General features: G+C 38.0%; 1 protein-coding gene across 1 annotated transcript; it reads left to right on the forward strand.

The window, feature by feature from the left end:
• Nucleotides 1–297: 297 nt before the first annotated feature.
• On the forward strand, nucleotides 298–6421 carry LOC131075091 (protein C2-DOMAIN ABA-RELATED 11). Its single transcript, XM_058011912.2, has 3 exons — nucleotides 298–922; nucleotides 1015–1113; nucleotides 5817–6421. The coding sequence occupies exons 1-3, from the start codon at nucleotides 812–814 to the stop codon at nucleotides 6117–6119; spliced, it is 513 nt and encodes a 170-aa protein (XP_057867895.1). The 5' UTR covers nucleotides 298–811; the 3' UTR covers nucleotides 6120–6421.
• Nucleotides 6422–24090: the final 17669 nt, after the last annotated feature.

Raw genomic sequence — 24090 nt, forward strand, 5'->3', positions numbered from 1 at the left:
TTCCATCACTCATACAAATAAAAAAAGTACTTGGCAATTGATTCCAAAAAATAAATCACCACATAAGACAAACAATTAAAGGCGTTTGAAGTTTGCATGCCATACTCCAACAAGGAGGCCGCACTTGGAAAAGGTAGATGTGGCCCACTACACATGACAGTGAGCATACATTAGTTGGGCAACATGGAAATCAACGTGATTGAAGACTTTGTCCACATTAGAATCATAAAACTATATTCAATTAACATAATTTAGTTTGATCAGACTGCAAAATAGTTATAAATTGGAAGGAGGTCAGCGTCTTCGTTGTTATGGTCAAAGAAACAGATGAGCATCCAAGTGTACGAGCATATCGAACTCCTGCGGGTGGGAAATGGCAAACTGGATTTTCTCGTACGTTCGTTTTCGTATAATAAAAACCAGGTCAAGTTGAGGGAGGTTCCACGACTTTTGGTCACTTGCAATCTTCACTTTTATATAGGGTCTTCGAGCAGATGGGGCATTGAATTTTAACGCGGCTTAGAAAATCGAGACACTCCTTGTAATTAACTCACGGAGTACGCGTCATGGCCTTATATAATGTCGTGACATACGTGCCAAACGATTTCGTGATGGAAGAGGAATAAATTCGTGAGATCCTCCATGCTCAACGGTCCTCCGCGTGGGGAGGTTGAATTCCAGCTAAGGAAATACTGTGCATTGTGGTTTTTTGGTCAAAGCAAGTAGCCAATGATCGCTGGAGTCTGAGGAAGTTTATGTTTATAATAATTTCCGGGCATTGAATGTAGCTGTTTTTTGTGGAGAAGAAGAAATGGGGGAAATTTGTGGGGTGTTGAAAGTGCGAGTTGTGAAAGGAAGGAGCTTGGCTGTGCGGGATATCCGCAGCAGCGATCCCTACGTTGTCCTCAAGCTGGGCAACCAGGTTTTACCCATTAAAAGCTTCTGTGTTTTCTTCAAATTCTGTCTCTGTTTGTTTTTCTGTTTCTCATTGAGCTCGTTATTGTTGTTGTGCAGGTGGCCAAGACGAAAGTTATCAGTAGCAATCTGAATCCAGTGTGGGATGAGGAGTTGACGCTCAATATATCTACAACTACTCCTCGCTCTCTTAAAGTGGTAAGAAAGCGGATTTCTCAATTAGTTTTCAAGATTCTTGCGGGAAATGAAAATGCCCATTTTGAGGGTTTTGCAAGACCTGCTCTGAACATGCCATGTTTTCAGTGACTTGCTTGTTGTGAGTGATCTGTTTGTGTTGTGGTCTCTTGACCCCTGTTGTGATAAAGAGCTAGTTGTGTGTAGTCATGGGTTTTTGTTTTACCGGCTGGGTGTGTGGGTTTAGTGTAGGTGGATTGCTAAGTCCTGTGGCCAGGGGAAAAGCCAAGGCTACCAGATTTTAACAATATATAGGGCAAATGGAAAGGAGGGAGTCTCTAAAACCAAATAAGTTATCGTACTTTAATTTGTGGGTAATTGGAGCATAGCCATTGGCCTTAAGCTCATTTTTTGGGCACAGGGAACAGGGAACTACTGGTTGAACTCCGGATATAAAGCATTGCTTTGTGCTAGAGGGAGTACAGGGTTAGGAAACCATCCTTGATTTGGTTATGTCACTCAAATGAATCACTGAATGTCCAGTGTCAAGAGTTGTTATGTAGTTTAGCACCATGAGCTGAGTGGGGGATATGTCCAACCATCAAAGATCACATAATGCCTAGAGCACCGAGTAAAGCTTAAAAGTATCAGCCTGTCAATAGTGACCTCCAAATAAAATTTGAATCCATTTAGGGTGCCACTGATGACTGACATAATCGCCGAATATATTTACAAATAACCTACATTGTGTGATGACTATAGGGAAGGAGGAGCGATGTATTCATAGAGACTGTAATAATCTACAAGTCTTCCTCTCAAGAATTGTCTACTATACTTTTCCATTCCAGTTTAAAACTTTTGAAGCATAGTAATCTGGAAATCTTTATTCCCCTTTATCCGACGCTGAAATTAGTTTAAATTTGCTTGATAACCATTTCAATGTATCTATCTTAAAATGGGCAGTGGACTTGAACCAGGCTGGTAGTAGATTGAAATGCAGCTGCAGTCGGAGGAGACAAGTTTTTGTTTAAAAACATATTTTCTTTTACGAAAGAAAATTTTTCAATTTAAAACTGAAAAGAGTTCTATCAGCCAATGAGATTTCTGGGGTTAAGGTCGTTATATCTCATAGAAAGATAACATGTTTCTGCTCTGACTATAGTCTTGTATTTATATTTTTACTAAATTTATCAAGTTAAAATCTTAAAAGCTTTTCATTTTATTTAGTGGATGTGCAACTTTATTTTGTTTTTATGTTATTACAAGATATTTCTTAATGTATTGTGCTGAAAGAGCATTTCCATCTTGGTTTAGTAATTGAGGAAAGATACGTGCCATCTTCCAAACCATTCAATTTCCTTTCTATTCTCAAGTTGATATTTTTTGTCTTTTTATTCTTTAAGAGAGGACTGCCAGGAATAGATCATGCAATTTTCTTACCATTCTCAAGTTGATATTTTTTGTCTTTTTATTCTGTAAGAGAGGACTGTCAGAAATGGATCATGTAATTTTCTTACTATGCTCGAGTTGATATTTTTTGTCTTTTTATTCTGTAAGAGAGGACTGTCAGAAATGGATCATGTAATTTTCTTACTATGCTCGAGTTGATATTTTTTCCGTCTTTTTATTCTTTAAGAGAGGACTGCCAGGAACAGATCATGCCCTAAACTGTACATCCACTTTCAATTCCATTTCTCTATTGAGCCTCTTGGAACAATTATATATGTGTTCCCATTTGATATTTCCTCATTCTGGCCAATCAGTGTAACCTATCCCACTTGTGTAAAAGATTGACATGGTTTTAAGAACCATATATTTTTGCTGTTAAAATCGAGAGGGGCAGTTTTGCTGCATAGATTTAAGACTATTATGAACCAAATCTCCCCTGCATCATTAATGATTTAGCTACCTTGAACCATTTGTGCATGAGCACATATGATTTGTCTATATCATCCAGGGCTGGAATGTTACCTGGAAATTTGTCAGCAGCGTGTGGAAGATTTGTTTATATTGTCCAGGGCTGCAACATGGCCTAGAAATTTGTCAGCAGCAATTTTGCATGTGTGTGAGAGTCTTATCTATATTGTTTAGGGTTGCAACACGACCTGAAAATTTGTCAGCAGTGATTATTTAGGTGCATGTGCATGTGTGATTTTGTGATTTGTCTATAATATATATTGTTCGGAGTGCAACATGAACTGGAAACTTGTCAGCAGCAATTGTATGTTTATATGCACATGTGATTTGTTTATTGTTTAAGGCTGCAACATGACCTGTAAATTTGTGAGAAGCAATTGTGTGCATGCCCACGTGTGTGATTTATTGGCTGTAACCTCACCTGGAAATTTGTCTGCAGCGATTGTGTGTGTGTGTGAGTGATTTTTCTTATAGTTAGGGGCTACAACATGGCCTGGAAATTTGTCAGCTGTGAGTGTGTTTTTGGGGATGTCTATACGGTTCAGGTCTGCAACATGACCTCGAAATTTGTCAGCAGCAATTGTGTGTGTGAGATATGTGTATGTGTGCACATTTGATTTGTGTATATTGTTCAGGGCTGCAACATGGCCCGGAAATTTGTCAGCAGCAATAGTGTGTATGAGAGAGAATTGTCTATTTTGTTCAGTACTGCAACATGGCCTAGAAATTAGTCAGCCAAGCGTGTGTATGTTGTCTATATTGTTCAGGGGTGCAAGATGACCTGGAAATTTGTCCACATCAATTGTGTGTGAGAGAGATTTGTATACGTGCACATGTGCGTGTGTGATTTGTCTATATTTTTCTGGGCTGGAGCATGACCTGGAAATATGTCAGCAGCAATTGACGTGGGTATGAAAGAGATTTGTCTCTATTGTCCAGGGCTGCATCATGACCTGGAAATTTGTCAGCGGCAGTAGAAATATACTTAAATTTAATGCTAGAAAATAGCAAGGAGGAAAGGAAAGAAGTGATTGCAGGGAAGTTATACAATAACGGAATATGAGTGCCTGTATATATATGAGATAACTGAAAGATATAATACCAAAAGACCAAAAACACAAGAAAATGTAATATAAGTGCTATTGGTTGGATGTGCAGCTTGCAGCCTGCTGGTTGAGAGTGCAGCCATATATTTCTAATGACCCTGACAGCTAGCAGCCAATCCATTGCTGTTTCCTCACAATCAAACATTAGTAGTACTAAACTGATGAAACTACATCCATGCACTAACGAACTGCTAGCACCTTCTCCTCTTTAATCTGAAACCCTCAACATGCTTGTAATATGTATGCCATCTCTTCTGGTGTCTTCTGTACGAGTGATGGAAGCCACAAATACAAACTTAGCAAACCTTTCACGCACCCAAAGATGTTCATACTCTTTGGAGGCAAATTGCAGGAAACTCCTTGTTAAACTTTTCAAAATGAGCAGTGTGTGTTCCTTATTCTTATAATCCTATCTTCTGCTCCTAAACTTCGTAGCATTGCCTTCCGTACAGAAAATATTTTCCAAACACTATCCTTTCTAAATGTTTTCTTTCTCTCTTCTTTTTCTTTTTTGCATCAATGCCAAAAACAAAATACAAATCTTAATAGCTAACTGGGATGGCTTGAAATTTATTGGGTCAATCTGGAGTACACCGGCCCAGGATTAAGACCGACCACCACATTCCTCATGAAGATCAGATAGGCTTACAATGAAAATAAATGGGCAATCGTTAGCACAATCATTGAGTGGATGGAAATGCCTAAGAGAGCTTATGTTGCCATATTCCATATTACTAGTATATCTTTACATGCAAAATATTTTGGACAACTTGAAAATTTAACCTCCCATATTCCAGTACATGGAAATAGACACTAAACAGAAAACCCCACCTAACCGAAAAAATGGGTGCTGCTGTACATTTGTAATGGCTAGTAGCTAGCATTCATTCATAATGTCATGCGTAGTGTCACAATCTCTCTTTCTAAATCTTTCAAAAGTTTCACTTATTTCATGTCTTACCAAACTCTCGGGGTTATCATCCAATGGTTCTCATCAAACGGTACAGGTTATACGGATACCCCACAATTGCATGTTCTTGTTAACTATCACATTATTGCTGACATTCATTATGTCAGCAAGATACCCTCCTATTATTGACCTGTACAATATATTTTTTGTTCTTTAGAGATTTTTCATCATGCATAATAAACTATTGAACTATTTTATAAATTCCATGAAATCCCTGGCATGCTTTACTCACATCTTACAGAGTTCTTTACATCTTTTGCATTCTGCGTTGACATATCACTATTTTTTCAAATTATGGGATGCATTTAGGATTTGAATAGTACATACATGTGTAGGAGGTTTAAATGTTAAAAATGTAATTTTGATGAGAATTGTTGAATGTTATGGTGTGTCGAAAGTTCAAAGGAGGCAATGTCTTATCATAACTGTTGGATGTTTTGGTTTAAATATTCACTGTTTTTTGATGAGAATTGTTGAACTTAATGGCCTTTCCAAAATTAAAAGGAGGTGATGTCTAATCATAACTGTTGGATGTTATGTTTTAAATGCTTGTCACTGTTTTTTGATGAGACGTGTTGAATTTGGCCTTTCCAAAGTTCAAAAGAGGTTATGTCTAATCATAACTGTTTGTTATATGTCATGGATGAACTATTTTCAATGAGAATTGTTGAATTTTGTGGCCTCTCCAAAGATCAAATGAGTTGATGTCTAATCATAACTGTTGGATTTTACAGGAAGTGTTTGATAAAGATACCTTCACTGCAGATGACGAAATGGGTGATGCAGAAATAGATCTGCAACCTCTTGCAGCATCTGTGAGGATGCGCAAAGTCCTTAAGGGTACTCCATCAAGTACTCAAATTCGCAAGTTGGTACCCTCAAAAGACAACTACCTTGCTAAAGAGAGCTGTATCCGTTATGTTGATGGCAATATGATTCAGGAGCTGTGCTTAAGACTCCGTAATGTCGAGACAGGTGAATTGGAGATGCACCTCAAATGGATTGATCCTCCTGCTAAATTAGATGGAAAGCAGTGATTTGACACCCAACTGATAACCACATCTTGTGAGAATGGCATATTTTACAAGTATCTAACTTCCTTAATTTTAAGTATGTGTAGCGGAGTTATTCTGAGGTGCAAGGGCATATATCTCAATGCCTACAAGAATTTTTTCAGTCATTTCTTTATTACCCCAGTCGCTTGTACATATTAGAGTTTGAAATAACCTTGGTCCATTTTATTGTATGATAGTTATTAAAATCGACAGGACATGAAGTACACAAATTGTGGTCTAAATTTGATGTTTCTGCATCTGCAAAAAGCTTCTTACATTGTGCATAGTTTTGAGTACATTGTAGCTTAAGTTTAATCTATCTAAATATAAGTGAAATCTTTTGATAGGGTAAGCAAAATAGCTATAGCTATTAAATTGAGGTTTTACATGCTTCATAAACTAATTCTCACGCATAAAAACATTTTATATTTATACTAGTATAAATACTCACTGTTTGTGATCTGAAACCTCAATTATATTAAGGTTTGATACACACACTGTTTGTGATCTGAAACCTCAATTATATTAAGGTTTGATACACACAGTGGAATCCAGAAACTAAGCAATAGTCGTAATGGAATATGGAAATCTAATCTTTCTTACTTTTTGTTTAACATCATTTCAAAATCATATATAACTATTATCACATTACTTTGATTTGAATTAAGTATTATCATAATGCAAAAAATTTACAATTTTTTTCAGATAATCATAACAAAGATTCAGAAAATTTTAAACAGTTTTTTCTCTGAAATGCATTTCATCGTGGGTGGAGAAATCCCTCAACAAAAAGGGAAAAATAGATCATATTTTTTTTTAAAAATGAAATCTATAAAAATTGTTCTGATTTAAGTTAATTTTTAAGTAAATAAAGTAAAATATTTTTTAAATAATTATAAATTAAAAAAACTTGGAAATTAATAAAAACAACTTTTAAATACAAATTTTTAAAACTAAGATCTCTAATGTTTTTTAATTTTAGAAGTCTCGAATAAACACACACACAGATATATATATATCTTTTTCATTATTCTCCTACTTACTATGTTTTGAGAATGTGGCAACACCTAAAAAATGACCATAAGTTGTCCTCGAATCATTTGAAATTTAGTGCTACTTGTCCTCGAAACAATCCAGAATGTGGGATGGTTGAAACGTCATCCACGTTTTTGGAAATTTTTTTGGTTATCCCATGCTTGGGATACCTATGAATGTTCCCTAACCGTCCTTGCATTTTGGAAAACAGCCCCGATTGTCACCAAAACAAAACTTAAAATGCGGGAATGGTTAAAATTTCAAATAAAATCCTTGTGACAAATTAGTCTAATTTGAAAAAGGTCCACAATCATAAATATAATTATTTTAAACTTTTGCGGGTTCCTCATCACATAGCTCTGAGTAAGCCAAAGAAGCTTCCCTTTTCATTTTAATTGATTTTTACATGTAAAGAAAATTGGAATTGAGTGGGTGTAAAATAATAATTCTGAGTAGTTTCGAACACATAGTTGGAGAGAACAACATTGGTGAGTAGTGAGTTTACATTTTTTTTTTTTTTCAAAATTTGCATTTGTATTATTGTATCATGAAACAAAATGAGGAATAACAATGAAAATAGAGAACATGGTATGGTAATAAAGAGTGGTTGCATCGTATGTACAAGACAAAGTTACAATAATACAATTTTTATCTTTTGGATAGGGGTTAAGGTGTGTCCAAATGTAAAGGATGATGAGAAGGTAGAGGTCAATAGATTGCATATGGAGGTAGAAACAAGGTCTAAGAGTATGACCACCGACACAATTTGCACAATCAATTATATCTATGCTCTCTGTGGTTGCTAGTGGTAGTGGTGATATTTTTACAAGAGAAAAGAGGAAGATTGATAGTAGTGAAAAATTGAGGAGAATTATAAGTATGCTCAATATGCAAGCTCGAGATGTATTAAAGTCTTCTATTGCCATTTTTTTTATGTCCATGCCATCCCATTTCATGTGGCATGTTCTTCTTCAAACAATGTTTAGAGGTAGCTTTTGTCGGACTCCCATCGACCTCCCTAGAAAACTTAAACTACTCACTACCCTCTTTAACAAAAAGTTTTCTAAGGTGAGTTTAGTGATGAAGGACATGAGATAGACTTCAATTAAGGTGAGTTGTTTTTTTCGTCATGGTTGGATGGATTGATATTAGACATTGACCATTCATCAACATTATATTCACATATGCAATTGACTCTTATTTTCTCAAAGCTATTAATAGTCCATTTATGCATTGAACAATCTAAGGACAAGCATTTAATTTTGTTTATAGGTAAGCATTATGCCCTGCTGTTGTTTGCATAATAAAGGTTTAAATGGAGGTTGAATGTTTGAATAGGTAAATGATATTCGAGCACAATATGCAAAGATGACAAAACTTTCACGTAAATAAACTCAAATGTTGTGATTGCTATGATAATTCGATGTTTCAGAAAACAGACAATACAATTCTATTCTCTGTGATATCCCCGATGTAATTAAATAATAAATCTAATTACTTTGTTGTAAGGACCAAATTTAATAACAAATATTTCAGGCCCTTTTATTTAATTAGATTAGGCAAGTTTTGGTTGGTCATGTCGGCCCGTTTGTAACCCTTCGGGAAGTTTCCTGGAGCCCATATATTTGGCTATGTTAGTCATTGTTGGGGTATGGGAGTTTTTGGTATGTTTTCTCTATTGTGCGAATTCTTGTTGGAGTTCTGTTTCCACCATTTCGGAGGTGAAAAACCCTCCCTATTTGGTATTTGCAGTTTCGGTGAGGCTCACCACTCACCCTATTCTGCCATTGTAATCTTTCCGAATCTAACAAATCTTGAATTTTATCATTGTTTACTTCTACAGCTGCGTCTCTGTTAATCTGGTTCTCCGGGAAGTCACCACACAAGCTCACTGTACCTCTGCACCACTAAAAGACGACCCTGTCACCTCCGTACGGCCTCCTTTCGGCCACACCGCACACCTTCCCCACCACCGTACGACCCTCTTGTGCCCCATCGTACGGTCTGTTTGGCATCACAATACAACCCTTACACAGTACGACCCCTCCCTCACTTCCCCGTATGACACTCACACCAAACACTTCTTCCTCTCCACCGCACGCCCTCCACCCCACACCACCGTACGACTTCCCTTCATCGTGCGGACACCCAACCTCACACCACCGTATGGCCTCTCCACCTTACAACAACCCCCTCCACTCCACTTCGTACGACCTTGCTGATGCACCACCGTACAACCAGTGTTGAATAGTTTGGGAACATTACAGCCACTTCGTACGGCCTTGCTGATGCACCACCGTATGACCAGTGTTGAATAGTTTGGGAACATTACAGTAGTATCAGAGCCTGTGATCTTGCTAGCTTGTCGTGTAGCGGATGCAAGTGTATACCAGAAAGAGGTACTTTTCAGCCGATTGAATGGGTGAACCACAGGGCCCTACAAGAGAAGTCATGGCACTATTAAGGGAGCTAACCAAAAGTCAAGCTCAACTCAATGACACCCTAACCAGAGGAGAGCAATGACAACAAATCATGGAGGAAACCTTACGACAATTGGCCTTGGGAAAAACAAATGGAGAACAGAATGGACAGGGTGATGATTCGGTCACGGGAAGGTCAAACGTCCAATGCTCACATTCACGGCCGTTGATGCCGACTTTTCCTCAAAAATCCGAAGCACCATGGGGGGAGCCAAAACCCACCTTTTAGGAGATGCAAGCACAGTTGAGTCAAGATTGGAGGGATGCAAATCTCGAAGGGGACATATCCTTCAAGGATTATGTGGAGCTCCGGATGAAATACTCGGGCAGCAGAAGTCGGGGCCATTATGGACACTATAACAATGACATCTAATAGGAGGTTGGCAAGATCAACCTGTCATCCTTTGATGGGGCCGGAGCGACCTCGACACGTGCCTAGGTTCAAAGGCAGATACTTACTTCCAACTCAACCCGATGCCTGAAGATGAAGCTATCAAGTTTGTAGCACTCCACTTGGAAGGGGTCGCGCATGAATGGTGGCATCATGGAATGGTCACTCTTGGCCATGACCAGATAACTTCCTATGTTGGATTCACAGAGAAGCTCATAGATTGATTTGATGGGAAGGACCCAGAACTCAATTTCAAGGAGTTGGCGCATCTAAAGCAGTCGAGATCTGTGGATAGTTACATCACAAAATTCCAGAGACTATTTGTGTTAGTGACCGACATCTCAGAGCGGAGATTGGTGGTCTTGTTCATAGACAGATTGATGGAACCACTGAAAGGAACATGAAGGGTTCGATGTCAAGGTGGCAGGAGGCAATCTCCTATCATGCACTCACCTGGTTCCGCAACTGAGTATCACCATGGGAAATTACACGGTGACCGATGATTTCTTTGTGGTGGATCTGGATGACACGAATGTCATATTGGGCATTCAATGGATGGAGACCCTCGACCAGTACACACAGAGCTTCAAACAGATGGAGTTCTCATTCGAGGTTGATGGCAGGAAGGTAGTTCTCAGGGGAATGTCGAATGGCGGCCCAAGGGAGATCTCTGCCAAAAGGATGGAAGCCATCTTCAGACATGATGAAGTAGTTTGGGCAACACATTGCTTGATCTCAACAAAACCCGTGAAAGGGCAACCGACTCACTATCAGGATGGGGAACTTCAGTCGGTTCTGGATGGGCATAGTTTGGTCTTCGTTGATATTCCACCTGGTATACCCCCACACAGAGGGTTTGAGCACACCATCGAGTTGGAGGAGGGAGCAAAACCCATTATCACCACACCCTATCGCCACCCGAAGAAGTTCAAAGATGGGATAGAGAAAACGATCCAGGAACTCCTCGATAAGGGATGGATCCGGACAAGTTCTAGCCCCTTTGCGTCCTCGATGGTATTGGTGAAGGAGGAGGATGGGACTCTCAGAATGTGTGTCGATTATCGTGCACTAAACAAGAAGACTATCAAGAATATGTAGCCCATTCCCAGGATCGATGAGCTATTGGACGAACTACATGGCGCAATCTATTTCTCCAAGATTGATCTCCGTTCTGGCTACCATCAGATCTGTATGAGGGAGCAAGATGTGGAAAAGATGACCTTTCGTTGCCATTACAGACACTATGAGTTCTTGGTCATGCCGTTTGGATTAACCAATGCTCCGACCACTTTTCAGTCTTGCATGAACCACATCTTCAACAAGCAACTGCGTAAGTTCCTATTGGTATTCTTCGATGACATACTCATCTACAGCAAGACCTGGAAGGAACATATGGGGCATTTAGATGAAGTATTGGGGATTATGGAATCACAATCACTGTATGCCAAAAGATCCAAATGTGAATTTGGAATGACCGAGGTCCTATACTTGGGTCACATCATCAGTGCCCAGGGGGTACAAGTTCACCAGGAAAAGATTTAGGCCATTTTGGATTGGCCTCCACCAAAGACTCTCTCGGAGTTGCGCGGATTTTTTGGTTTGTGCAGTTATTATAGAAGGTTTGTGAAAGGATTTTCACAACTTGGGGCACCACTGACATATCTGACAAAGAAAGGATCCTTCCATTGGAATGCGCAGGCACAACAGACCTTCGACAAACTAAAAGAAGTGGTGAGCACGTGTCCGGTTCTGGCACTACCAGACTTCACTCGCCCTTTCATCCTGGAGTGTGATGCCTCGGGTGAAGGCATTGGAGCGGTGTTGATGCAAGACCGTCACCCCATTGCGTTCGAGAGCCGAAAGCTCTTGAGAGTTGAGCAGTTATATTCCATCTACGACAAGGAGATGCTCGCCATCATACACGCACTAACAAAGTTTCGGCAATACCTCGTCAGAGCAAAGTTTGTTGTGCGAACAGATCACAACAACTTGCGATACTTCTGCTGTATGTGCGGGAATGCTCCACCTGTCAGCAGAACAAATCCGAGCATAACCTGCCGGCCGGACTGCTGCAACCACTGCCAATTCCCGACCAGAAATGGGATAGCGCCTCGATGGATTTCATTACGAGACTCTCCAGAGTGCAAGGAAAGGATTGCATTTTTGTCATAGTTGACCGATTGACCAAGTATGCACATTTTTTTGCCATTCCCACAAGATATCAAGCAGTTCAAGTAGCCGAGTTGTTCTTCCGTGAGGTGTTTCGCCTACATGGTTTACCGCGAAACATAGTCAGTGACAGGGATAGCCGTTTCCTGAGTACCTTCTGGATGGAGTTATTTCGGTTGGTTGGAACCGAGTTGTCGCCCAACACGAGCTACCATCCGCAGACAGACGAACAGACCGAGATTGTGAACAAATGGCTGGAGGGTTATCTCAGGAACTACGTCTCAGCACAACAGAGTGCTTGGATTCGCTGGTTACATTTGGGTGAACATTGTTACAACACCACTTATCACATGTCGATAGGCATGCCACCTTTCAAAGCACTGTACGGCTATGAACCTTCTTCATTTGTTGACTTGGCATTGGGAGATAGTCGTGCACCAATGGCCAAAGATTGGCTTCAGGAGAGTTTAGACATCCTGAGATCTCTCAAAGAAAACCTGCAGAGGGCACAAAACCAACAAAAGATGTATGTTGACCGACACCGGATTGAGCAAAATTTTGAAGTTGGTGATCTGGTTTACCTCCGACTTCAACTGCACAGACAATCCTCCTTGAAGACAAGTGGTAAGGAGAAGTTGAAACTGTGTTTCTATGGACCTTATAGGGTGGTTCGGAGAGTGGGCAAAGTTGCCTACGAATTGGAGCTTCCTGAGGGAAGTCGGATTCACAATGTTTTTCACGTGTCATGTTTGAAGAAGGCCGTCGGGCAGCGCGTTACAGTGTCCAGGGATCTGCCACCTATCGACGAAGAAGGGAAACTAATTTTGGAACCGGCAGAGATCGTCGATGTCAAAGAAAAGAGGTTGAGAACACGCACAGTCAAAGAGTTCCTTATATGTTGGAAGAATCTACCCATTGAGGATGCCACCTGGGAAGGCGAACAAATTCTGGAGCATCCAAGTCTGCAATTGCTTGAGGGCAAGCAATTTTTGGCCCGGGAGGACTGTGATATCCCCGATGTAATTAAATAATAAATCTAATTACTTTGTTGTAAGGCCCAAATTTAATAACAAATATTTTGGGCACTTTTATTTAATTAGATTAGGCAAGTTTTGGTTGGTCATGTCAACCCGTTTGTAACCCTTTGAGAAGTTTCTCGGAGCCCATATATTTGGCCATGTTAGTCATTGTTGGGGTATGGGAGTTTTTGGTATCTTTTCTCTATTGTGCGAATTCCTATTGGAGTTCTGTTTCCACCATTTCGGAAGTGAAAGACCCTCCCTATTTGGTATTTGCAGTTTCAGTGAGGCTCACTGCTCACCCTATTCTGCCATTGTAATCGTTCCGGATCTGGCAAATCTTAAATTTTATCATTGTTTACTTCTACAGCTACGTCTTTGTTAATCTGGTTCTCTAGGAAGTCACCACACAAGCTCACCGCACCTCTGCACCACCGAAAGACCTTCTTGTCACCTTCGTACGACCTCCTTTCGACCACACCGCACACCTTCCCCACCATCGTACGACCGTCTTGTGCCCCATCGTACGGTCTGTTTGGCATCACCGTACGACCCTTACACCGTACGACCCCCCCTCACTTCCCCGTACGACACTCACACCGAACACTCCTTCATCTCCACCCCACACCACCGTACAACTTCCCTTCACCGTGTGGACACCCAACCTCACACCATCGTACGGCCTCTCCACCGTACAGCAGCCCCTCCACTCCACTTCGTACGGCCTTGCCGATGCACCACCGTACGGCTAGTGTTGAATAGTTTGGGAACATTACAGCCACTTCGTACGGCCTTGCTGATGCACCACCGTACGGCCAGTGTTGAATAGTTTGAGAACATTACATTCTCATAGATTGCAGATATGAAAGCTGAGATATAAGAGAATTACATACTTCTAACCTCTTAAGTGCAAGTCTTTGAAAATTGAGTCAGCAATTTCACAAGTCTTCATACAACAAAATATGACAGCAGTTCAGTTTGCTGTTAAACAATACGATAGCAAAGGCTCCCACGAGCTTCAGAAAATACTATACAACATGTAAATACCCCTTTATCCCGAGATAATGAAGCTGAGGGGATCAAGAAATAAATCGCAGATATCCCTTGTCTTTTTCCTTCGAAACAGCCATAAGCTTTTGCTTCCACTCGCAGCACAAGGATATGAATATCTGCCTCAATATAAACTTACAATATTAAAATAAAATATTCAACTCCTGTCAAGCTTCCAATAAAAACTCCATGACCACCAAGGATTAAAGAAAATCACCAATCTCCAAAAAGTTATGCCATTGAGACAAATACTACCATTTTTAATTTTTTCATGTACTTAAGGTTTCTTTGTTGTTTCCTTTTCCTCTTCTAAGGATATGAATTTGATTTTGGGGTAGTTGTAGGCTTGGGAGAGAATCCCCTTTCCCTTGGACTAAAATCTTCAACTCCCTTATTGAACCATTTAATGCGTGTTCAGTATGGGTGTTGGTTCTAACTCTTTCCCTTCTTTTTTGGGAGATATCTTGTTACAAAGATATTGGAAACTCTGTTGGCCATTTCTTGAAGGTAGATGCATCCAGTTTCTTCATGAGGCACTATACCTTTGCTCATTTTTAGTGGACATTGATCTCTCCTTACCTTTTCATGGAGATGTGGTATTTATGGTTGTAGACAGGCTTTGGTCAACCAATGGATTATGAGGGCATCCCATTTCATTGTTGTCGTTACTTCGCTATTAGCCATTTGGCCTCAAATTATTCTAGGGGGCACTAGAGGGGCCCTTCATTTTGGTGGTAGCATGCTATTGATGATCATTTGACTATTAAAGATATTGTCTTTTTGGAGGTCTCTTCTTAGCTTTCTGATGGGCTTTCTTTTGGGGTGGCCTTGTCTAGCCCTATGGATGTTGTGGTGGTTCCTCCTTCAAAGATCTCTCTTCTTGTTTCTTTGTTGGTCACTCTAATTCAATCTTCTTTGGTGGACGTGAGTTGCTTGTCACCTCATCTTCCTATTTTCCCCCATTTAACTGTTGGTCGTCCTCCTAGGGGGATGCCCTCTTCTCCTCTTGGAGGGGATCTTGGATGCTAGCATCACTTGGACTATTGTTCATAGACATAGGAGAGGTCCCGTGTCCTCTTCCCTCCCTCTTTCTCATTTTGCGAAATTCTTTTTTGGGGTCGAGACCCTTGTTTCCTGTTGGTTCTTTTAGTCTAAAGCTCTCTCTGTGTGTGTGTGTGTGTGTGTGTGTGTGTGTGTGTGTGTGTGTGTGTGTTTCAATAGTCTCATCGCTTGTAAGATCCCCCTCTTCCACATGTAAGGTTGTTAGGTAAAGGGTCTGGGCCCTATCTTGATTTACCTAATCAAGACTTTTTGATTTTATTGTTTATAGTTTTCTAACTTGTCTTTTAATTATTTTTTATTTGTAGATATGTTTGCTCCTTCATCTCACCTATTGTAAATGCCATCCAATAAATATTTTTTTTCAGTCTTGGAGAAATTTATGAGGAACCTTACAACATACTTGGGCCAATCAAGCTAGCGAAATTATATGAGTAGCATATTAATTCCATTGTGATGCAATAATAGATATCATAAAAACTTCACTTCATGTGATAGATTTTACTTTAAATCCCAAATGGTATACACCAAACCTTGAGAGGTTGCCTCCTTATGGTGAGAGAGAGATGAAAGAAGGGTTGATGAAATCCCTTTAAAATATGTCTTCAAGTGAAGAGTTGACTATACTTCATACAAAATAGCTTACCTCTACTAATCTTTGTAGGTTAACTTTCAACAAACTAGAGGTGAAGACAAATAGAGATACATTCACTCAAACTAATCCTATTAGATGGTGGACATGACATGACAAGGATATACTAAAGTTGAGGATGCTTGCTAGGTTTCCAATTCCAATTCCTTTAATGTAGAATTGAAGTGGTCTACATACAACTTCATCCACTCTATCAAGAGGAATAGGCCTGCCTCTAAACAAGTAGAGAAATTGGTGGCTAAGTGTAGTTCTTTACAACATTAAGATCATCAAACTTCAAAGTATCAATTTATAGAATCCAAATGTATGCTAGGATGTTGATCCCAAGGATGCCAATTAAATTGATAATGAGGTATAAAAGGGATTAGTTGAAGCTCCATTGGATAAGATAATCCATCATAGCGAAAGTATTATATAGCTAGACTACAATTTTAATGTAGTTTTGACAAATGTTGATTAGGCGTAGATTCATATTTTCTATGCTTTTGTCATTTTATAGTAAGTCATTAATTTTATGTAATATTTTAATATATCATATACACATTCACAATGAGTTATGAAAGTAATTAAATTTTGACATTTGTTAATTTGTTTGATTCTCATGTGAACTCTAAAGTGTATTCCCTAAATCTAAAATTTGTAAATGATGAATCTCTTATCAATATAATATTTGATTTTTATATACTTTTAAAATTTTCCAATTTTCAATGTAGCTTTCCTCCAACATCCCTTATTCATCTCGTAAATGTGTCCCCTATCCCTTATGATGAGACCATAAATTGTCTCATGTTTAACCCATTAAAATCATCTATTTCTTCTTAGTGTATTGTTGTAAAAGTGGATTTGAGTAATAATTGGAAGTTCTTTATCGTGTTTAAGATAAAATGTAAAGTAAATATTTGGTTTATTTTTAATAAATAAATGTGATCCAAATTGCTTCTAATATGTCTCTATGAATGTGCAAGACGTTTTTGATTAAAAAAGCAGCATTAACTAGGGCGTTGACCCTTTACACAGTCAAAGGCTATCAAAATTAAATAGACCAAGCAGGGGCGCAAACCCCAAAAGAAACAAAGTCGGACAGGCCAAACCAACCTGTCAAACCATCAACAACCCAACCCAAATCAAGAGGGGGGAGAAAAATTCGAAACTTGATAAGGGGGGCGCTTGGGAAAGGGGATTAGATTTTACGTTCCGCCTATGACAAACAACCGTCCAGGCAACACTATCATTAGGAACTTTTAAAGAAGAATCAAGTGGGGAAGACCCTGCAGAGTCACTGCCAGACTGCTGTTGCAGAGCGACAACAGGTTGTTGCAGCGGAGCAGCAACAAGAGAAGAATCACCAGGAGTAGAGTGAAGGTGAGGAGCAGGAGCAACGGGTGTAGGAACCAAGGGGGCGGAAGGGTCCGGAACAATAGTAACATCAACCAGGGCTTCATCAGCAGTAAGGGGCACCTCATCTTGAGATGAATCAACCGAAACAGAATCTGAAGCATTAATCGTCAAGTGGTCTTCCATAGCATCCTTCCACAGAGTGTGCAAGATGTTACAATGCAATTGAATGAGTTATTAAATAACTCATGACAAGAAGATTCAAAAATAGTTGCAGTTGAGAGCTCTAGACATTAACTCTAAACAACTCCAGACAATGCTTTGAAGACATTAAGAGAAGATAGAGAATAATCTTGAAGACTCCCAACACATTCCAACATTCATGCAAAATCATGGAGCATCAGCCATTCCTAAATCAATAGGTGAAGTATTTGTTTCATGCAAGTTGTAGTTGCACACTACACTACTTTATTTTTCTCCAACAAAGATAACTCAAGTTACTAAAGCACTCCAATGTAATTGTATGATTGTAGCATCTTTTTCATGATGATAAAAAATGATTTGGTCAACTGAACTAATGATTAATTCTTTCATTTACATTGAAAACTTGGAGACTTCCTAAAAATCAAGCGCCCAAAAATTGTGAAAAACACAGTCTCAGTAAAACAACGATATCTCCCTCGTTCCTTAACGAAATTCAGAACTTCAAAATGATCTGAAAAACTAGACTTCAAGGGCTAAAACCCCTTTTTGAGGGTTTGGTGAGATTCACAATAGAGGAGCAGTTTGTATCAGAAAGTGACTGTCAGATTGTCATGATGGAGACAACAGTTTTAGTTTTCTCTAAGTTTTGTAAATGACCCCTTAAAAATAGGATCTTGGATCCACATTCTTAGTGGATTACTTGGGTAGATATGGAATGAGAATTCTATAAATCCATTGTAATCATTTAAGCAAAGGGGGGGATTATAAAGACTTGTTTCAGCCTGAGGAGATAGGATAGATCTAGTTTCATTTTTAGTAATGTATTTTCCAGATTTTCCTAGAGTAAATTCAATTTCAAGCAAGTTTTTCATTTATAGCAAGTGTGAATTAGTTTAGCCTTTTCAATTCCCGCAAGTGTGCCTTAGATTAGCATTTCATTTCATTCAAGTGTTCTCTTTTAAATTCCTGCAAGTGTGTTTTAGACTAGCTTTCATTTCCTACAAGTTAGAATAGACCGTCAAACCAGTTTTCTTCATTCTCTTTTGTATACAACCATGGACACCACCCTGGATTGATAAATTAAATGATGAGGATTACAACGACTTCATCACCTTACCATCCTTGTCTTGAAATCTTAATTACACACACACACGCGCGCGCGCGTATATATATATATATATATATACAACCATGGACACCATCTTGGATTGATAAATTAGATGATAAGGATTACAATGACCTCATCACCTTACCATCCTTGTCTTGAAATCTTATATATATATATATATATATATATACTAATTCAAAAAGTGTTAGATAATTTTTATACTTATTTTACACATGAGGAAGCCAAAGAAGGTTGATGTTGTTCCTTACATTAGGATATAAGACAAGTTGTGTTCGAGGGCATGCAAATTTTATTTTTGATTTTAAACTTTTAAATTTAATCAATTGCAAAATTTATTACCAAACTAAAACTTTTAAACATCAATCAAATTTATTTGTTCATCTCAAATGAATTAATCCATAGAATTCAAATTTAGCCATTCAAATGAAAGTTCAGATATCAACATGTTCTCTCACAATTGCTACAAATACATGCATTTTCCTAGTCCAATTTTATAACAACACTTCAAAAATTTCCTACATAGTTCAAATTACACATTGCTATGATCTACTCAATCAATTTTAAGTTCACAATATACTATAAATGCTTTTTTTCTTTCTATACTAGAAATGTTGTATATATTGCAATCCATTTTAAGAATCCACTTCAAATTTGTATTTGTAAAGTATAAGGCATATATTTCCTTGGTGGTGTAGCTAATATAGTAATAAGATGCTACTATCTAGAGGTTCAAAGGAGAAAGATACATGCCATCTTCTATGAATAAACCCATTTAAACTCTAAATCATACATTACAAAAAATGATTTATGTAGACCCTATTTCCCATTATATTCCACAAACCCTAAATTGTAAAAACCTCTCGCTCAACACATGCAATTTAATTATCATGTCGATAGACTGCAAAACTCTATTTGCTAAAAAACTATCTATTATTTGAACAAGCCTATTCAATAATTTGATTTTTTCTCCTCCCAAGACTTGATAAAGAAAATTTGATACAAGACAAACGATAACTACTATAAGTTTAGGTTACCTTCTCAATTTCTAGTAAACATCAAATTGTTAAACTAAATCTCTCAAACACAAATTTTGAAAGTCAAATTACACAATACTTTTAACTGTCAAATTCTACAATATTATTCACTTAAATGAATATTTTTAACTATCCACCTCATTGCAGTTGTGTTTGAGTAATTTTTTGTCTCCTTGTCACATTCAAGACCACTTGGACCTTGAAAGTTAGGCTACACAGTACAAGGCTCTTTCTATTACTTTATAGGTGACCAAAAAAGAGTCTTTGTATCACATGGTGTTCCATGTGTAAAAAAAAAAATAGAACGCCACACTGTGGGGCCACAAAAATGGTTGTGTTTTTGTTTCAAAAACGCATGTCTTCACTTCACTCCTTTATATAGATATAAATGGAAGGTGAGCTTGCCATATGTTGGAACCCTAAATTTTTATGACAATATCCCTGGCATGATCACTAAGATTTTGTGTTTAAAGAGATGTTGAAGCTACAAAAGTTTTCTTTTACCTAACATAGGATCCCACATATTGTCTCCATTATGCCCTAATGATATGTGAAAAATACCTAATAAACCCAAGAAAAATCAGTAAGATAACCTCACTAAGTAAACATTTCATGACTATATTGGAATAGCTATTCCGATCTAATAAATCAATGTTGGATACTTATATCGGGATAGCTAACCCGATCCAATAATCAATGCTGAACATGGACATCGGGATAGCAATGTCGAACGTGAAGTCTTAGTTGCATGTCAGAATGACTAACAAAATCAGAATAATAATTTTATGTGATTTTGATAGAACTAACTATCCCAAAATCGCTATTTCAGTATAGCTATGCCGAACCAAGCATGTGGATATCTGCCGGAATAACCACCAAAGGCGGAGAAGCAGTATTTTGCAATGCCGACTGAGTAAGCTATCCCGACACACACATTTCGGGATATGTCATCCCGACAAAGGAAAATACAAAAAGAGCGTTATGATACCCTATCGATATAACTAATGAAGTCGAGATATCATGCCAACAAGATTCCGATCATTAAAACTATCCCGATGATAAAAAGATAGAATGATATCAGGGGAACTATTTCGATTATGAACTCATGACTGAAGAAATCAATATCGGGAAACCTATGGTGATGAAGGAAAATGATACCACTATCGGTAAAACTAATGAAATCGGAATAATGGATCATCTATGATCCGATAGAGCAACTTATCTCGAAAACGAGTATATGTAATGACATCGAAATAGCTACTCCGATAGTGCACTCTCGACCGAATACCTGTATCGGAATAACTTATAGCGATGGGCAAAATCAAAGGGGAAGATCTTTATCGGGATGACTTGTGATGTCAGAATGACAGTTTTTGGGTATGCCAATAGTTGAAACAATCCCGATAAGCACCATTCAAGATGTGATCGACATAGGTAACCCGAAGACCAAAGTAACACTGGTAACAACTCATCGATATAACCTATGCCGAAATGACAGACATTTCCAGTAGCGACTCAATTGTCAGAAAGGTGCCAAACAGGCATGACAGATGAAGTGAAGGGATGTAACCCTTGTATAGAATCTTTATAGGTAAAACATTAGAAGATTTAAAAAAATAAAAAATGGAATCAATCGTAACGTAAGATATAAAAAACAAGATTTGTAAAATATTATCAAATAGAACTAAAAAATACAGTCAATGCTCCTTTTTCTCTATTGTGCTGTAGTGAATCTCTCTTCAGATCAGTTCTCTGTTATAACCATCTAAAGCAAGTGGTTGTTATCTTAAATCCTTGTGTGAAGATTTCATATTGTAATTGCATGTTAGAAAAATATAGAGTGCATCTAAGACAAAAGGCGACTATTTGCATTCTATTATGATTGATCTTTCTGTGAGAGTTAAATTCAATTAGACTAATAGTAATTGAAGACATCTAATTGTAACATTGAGGGTTAGATAATTGATAGTTCCATCCAAGGGAGGATTTTAAAATTGTCTTTCAGAGTTATACATAGGGTTTGCAAGTGAATGACTCTATTGCCCAAATGAGATAAGGCACTGGTCTCATTACATACAAATTTTCAATTCATATCACTTATTCACATTTCCAGTTTCATTTTTATGTTAGTAGGAGATATAAGTAGAAGTTAGAAGGAAGGATAGTTCAACAGACAGTAGGCATCAGATTAGAGAAACGATAATCAGTAAAGAAGATCACCAAGAGAGTAGAAGAAATCAAACAATTGAAATCAATAAAATAGTTTATCCCAAGGATATATGCTACTTTGAGATAAACAATAGAGGTAGAAAATACAATATGCATATCTTCTATAAAAAGCACCAAGTAAGAAGATCAATTGGTGAGTAGGTACACCCGCCTAGGTTCTGCAGAGCTTGAAGTGAGGGAGTTAACAATCTTGAAAGGTTCACTCTATTAGTTGGCCAAATCAATTGGAAGATTTGATCATTGAGCAAGGCATACTCATAGAATTTTCCAACTTGTTGATTTGAGATCCAACAGATTTGGCGACTCTACTGGGGAAAACAAACATTAAAAGGACTCTGTTGTGAGAAAGAAATCGAAAGAAAAAAAAATTGTCCTCTATGAAAAAGGTGGCAACTCTATGTATAATTAATGAAGAAAGGATCAGTAGTTAAAACAATAACAATCCAAAATGTATCAGTATCCATATTCTGATGAAGCTCTATGTTTAGGGATACTATATACACATCAACAGTGGCAACCACAACCACGAAAAGAAAGATATATTCTTGAAAGATACAATCCATTAGATTTCAGTAATGTTCTTGAGTGCCCAGATAAGCTTCCCTATGAGCTTAAAGACTATATGTCGAGGTTTCATGGAGAAGAAGATGAATCACCAATTGAGAACTTGAAAGCATTTTACTGGTTTATTGAAAATTTTCAAATTTGTGCGGAGGAATTGATCATGAAATTGTTCGCAATGACACTAGAAGATGTTGCAGAGCAGATTTTTAGGTTGTTGTCCTCGCAAAGCATCTCATCATGGGAGGAACTGGAATGGTGGTTCGTAGAGGAGTTCTATGGTGTCACTGAAGAAAATGTATCTGTCATCAATCCCTTAGTCCATTCTCCACAATGTTCTACATTCCATAATAAGATTCAAACAAATCATTATATTGATCTTTCCGTACATATTAATGCATTCTTCAACATAAGGAGAGAGGAAGGTGAATCTATAAAAGGATTAATTGGTAGAAAGATGACAACTTATTTGCAAATACCTAATGATATAAGGCCTAATATATCTACACTTACAGAACTACTCATGAAGGAATGTGGACCTGATAACTTGCAATTAGCGTGTTCAATTGCTATGGAAATGAATAGGGCACTACATGATGTGCGTGATAAGAGTAACATCAACATAAGAGATGCAAATGAAGACAAATATATAGGAGAATCAATTATCCCTTTGGAAGGCCCATTTGATGAGGAAACAATCGATGATATTCACGATTGGGAGTCAGAACCTGAAGAAATTGTTGCTAACATTGATCACAAGGAATGGTCTCCATGTGAAGAAGCATACTTATTTGACAGTGAACAAATGATTGTTTCATCCAAATCAGAGAATTACAATGATTTAATTGATGAGGAGGAATACCCTAGTTATGAGGAAAGTAAGGAAGCATCCATACTTGAAAGCCGTGAGGACAATTTGCCAGAAACAAAGGCATGTATCAGTAACAAAGAGGACGAAGAATGTTTGCTCAACAATGAACAAATTTCAGATCTTCTGGATAAAGAGTATTAGAGAAGTGCAACAAAGGCAAAAGAGGTGTATCATGGACAACATATAGAATGTGCACGTACACCTAGAAATAGTTTCAGATATTTTTCAAATCAGTTGGATGATGACATAACGGAGGATGGCTGTAATGTGGAAAAAACTATGTGATGAGTCCTCCTATTTCTCTGATAAATACATTAATGACAGTTAGAGTACATCTGATGACCAACAAATTGAAGAGTCATATGAGTATAAAGATCATTCTCAAATTTTTACAAATCCTCTTTATAATGATACAGATAGTGATGATGAAATGATATATTGCCATAGTGTACTTGATAAAGACCTCTGTGTTCCCAAATTCGTTGTATGAAAGGGGAAAAATCCTAATGATGATACTCCTAAAACAATTTCACCTAAAGATAAAATAAAAGGTGAAAACCATGGTCAGACAAATAATGTGCAACATGCTCAAAAGATAGGGACCGGTAGTGAAAAATATGTAAATCAGGGACAATTCCAAAAGGTAGATTTTCATAAACATGAGGGTATGATAGTTTATCAAAGTTTGAGGTCTCTTGTGATGAAGAAAAGAAAATAGTTCAAAAGATCCTTACC

Source organism: Cryptomeria japonica, chromosome 3 (genome assembly GCF_030272615.1).
Source record: "Cryptomeria japonica chromosome 3, Sugi_1.0, whole genome shotgun sequence".
NCBI lineage: Eukaryota > Viridiplantae > Streptophyta > Pinopsida > Cupressales > Cupressaceae > Cryptomeria > Cryptomeria japonica.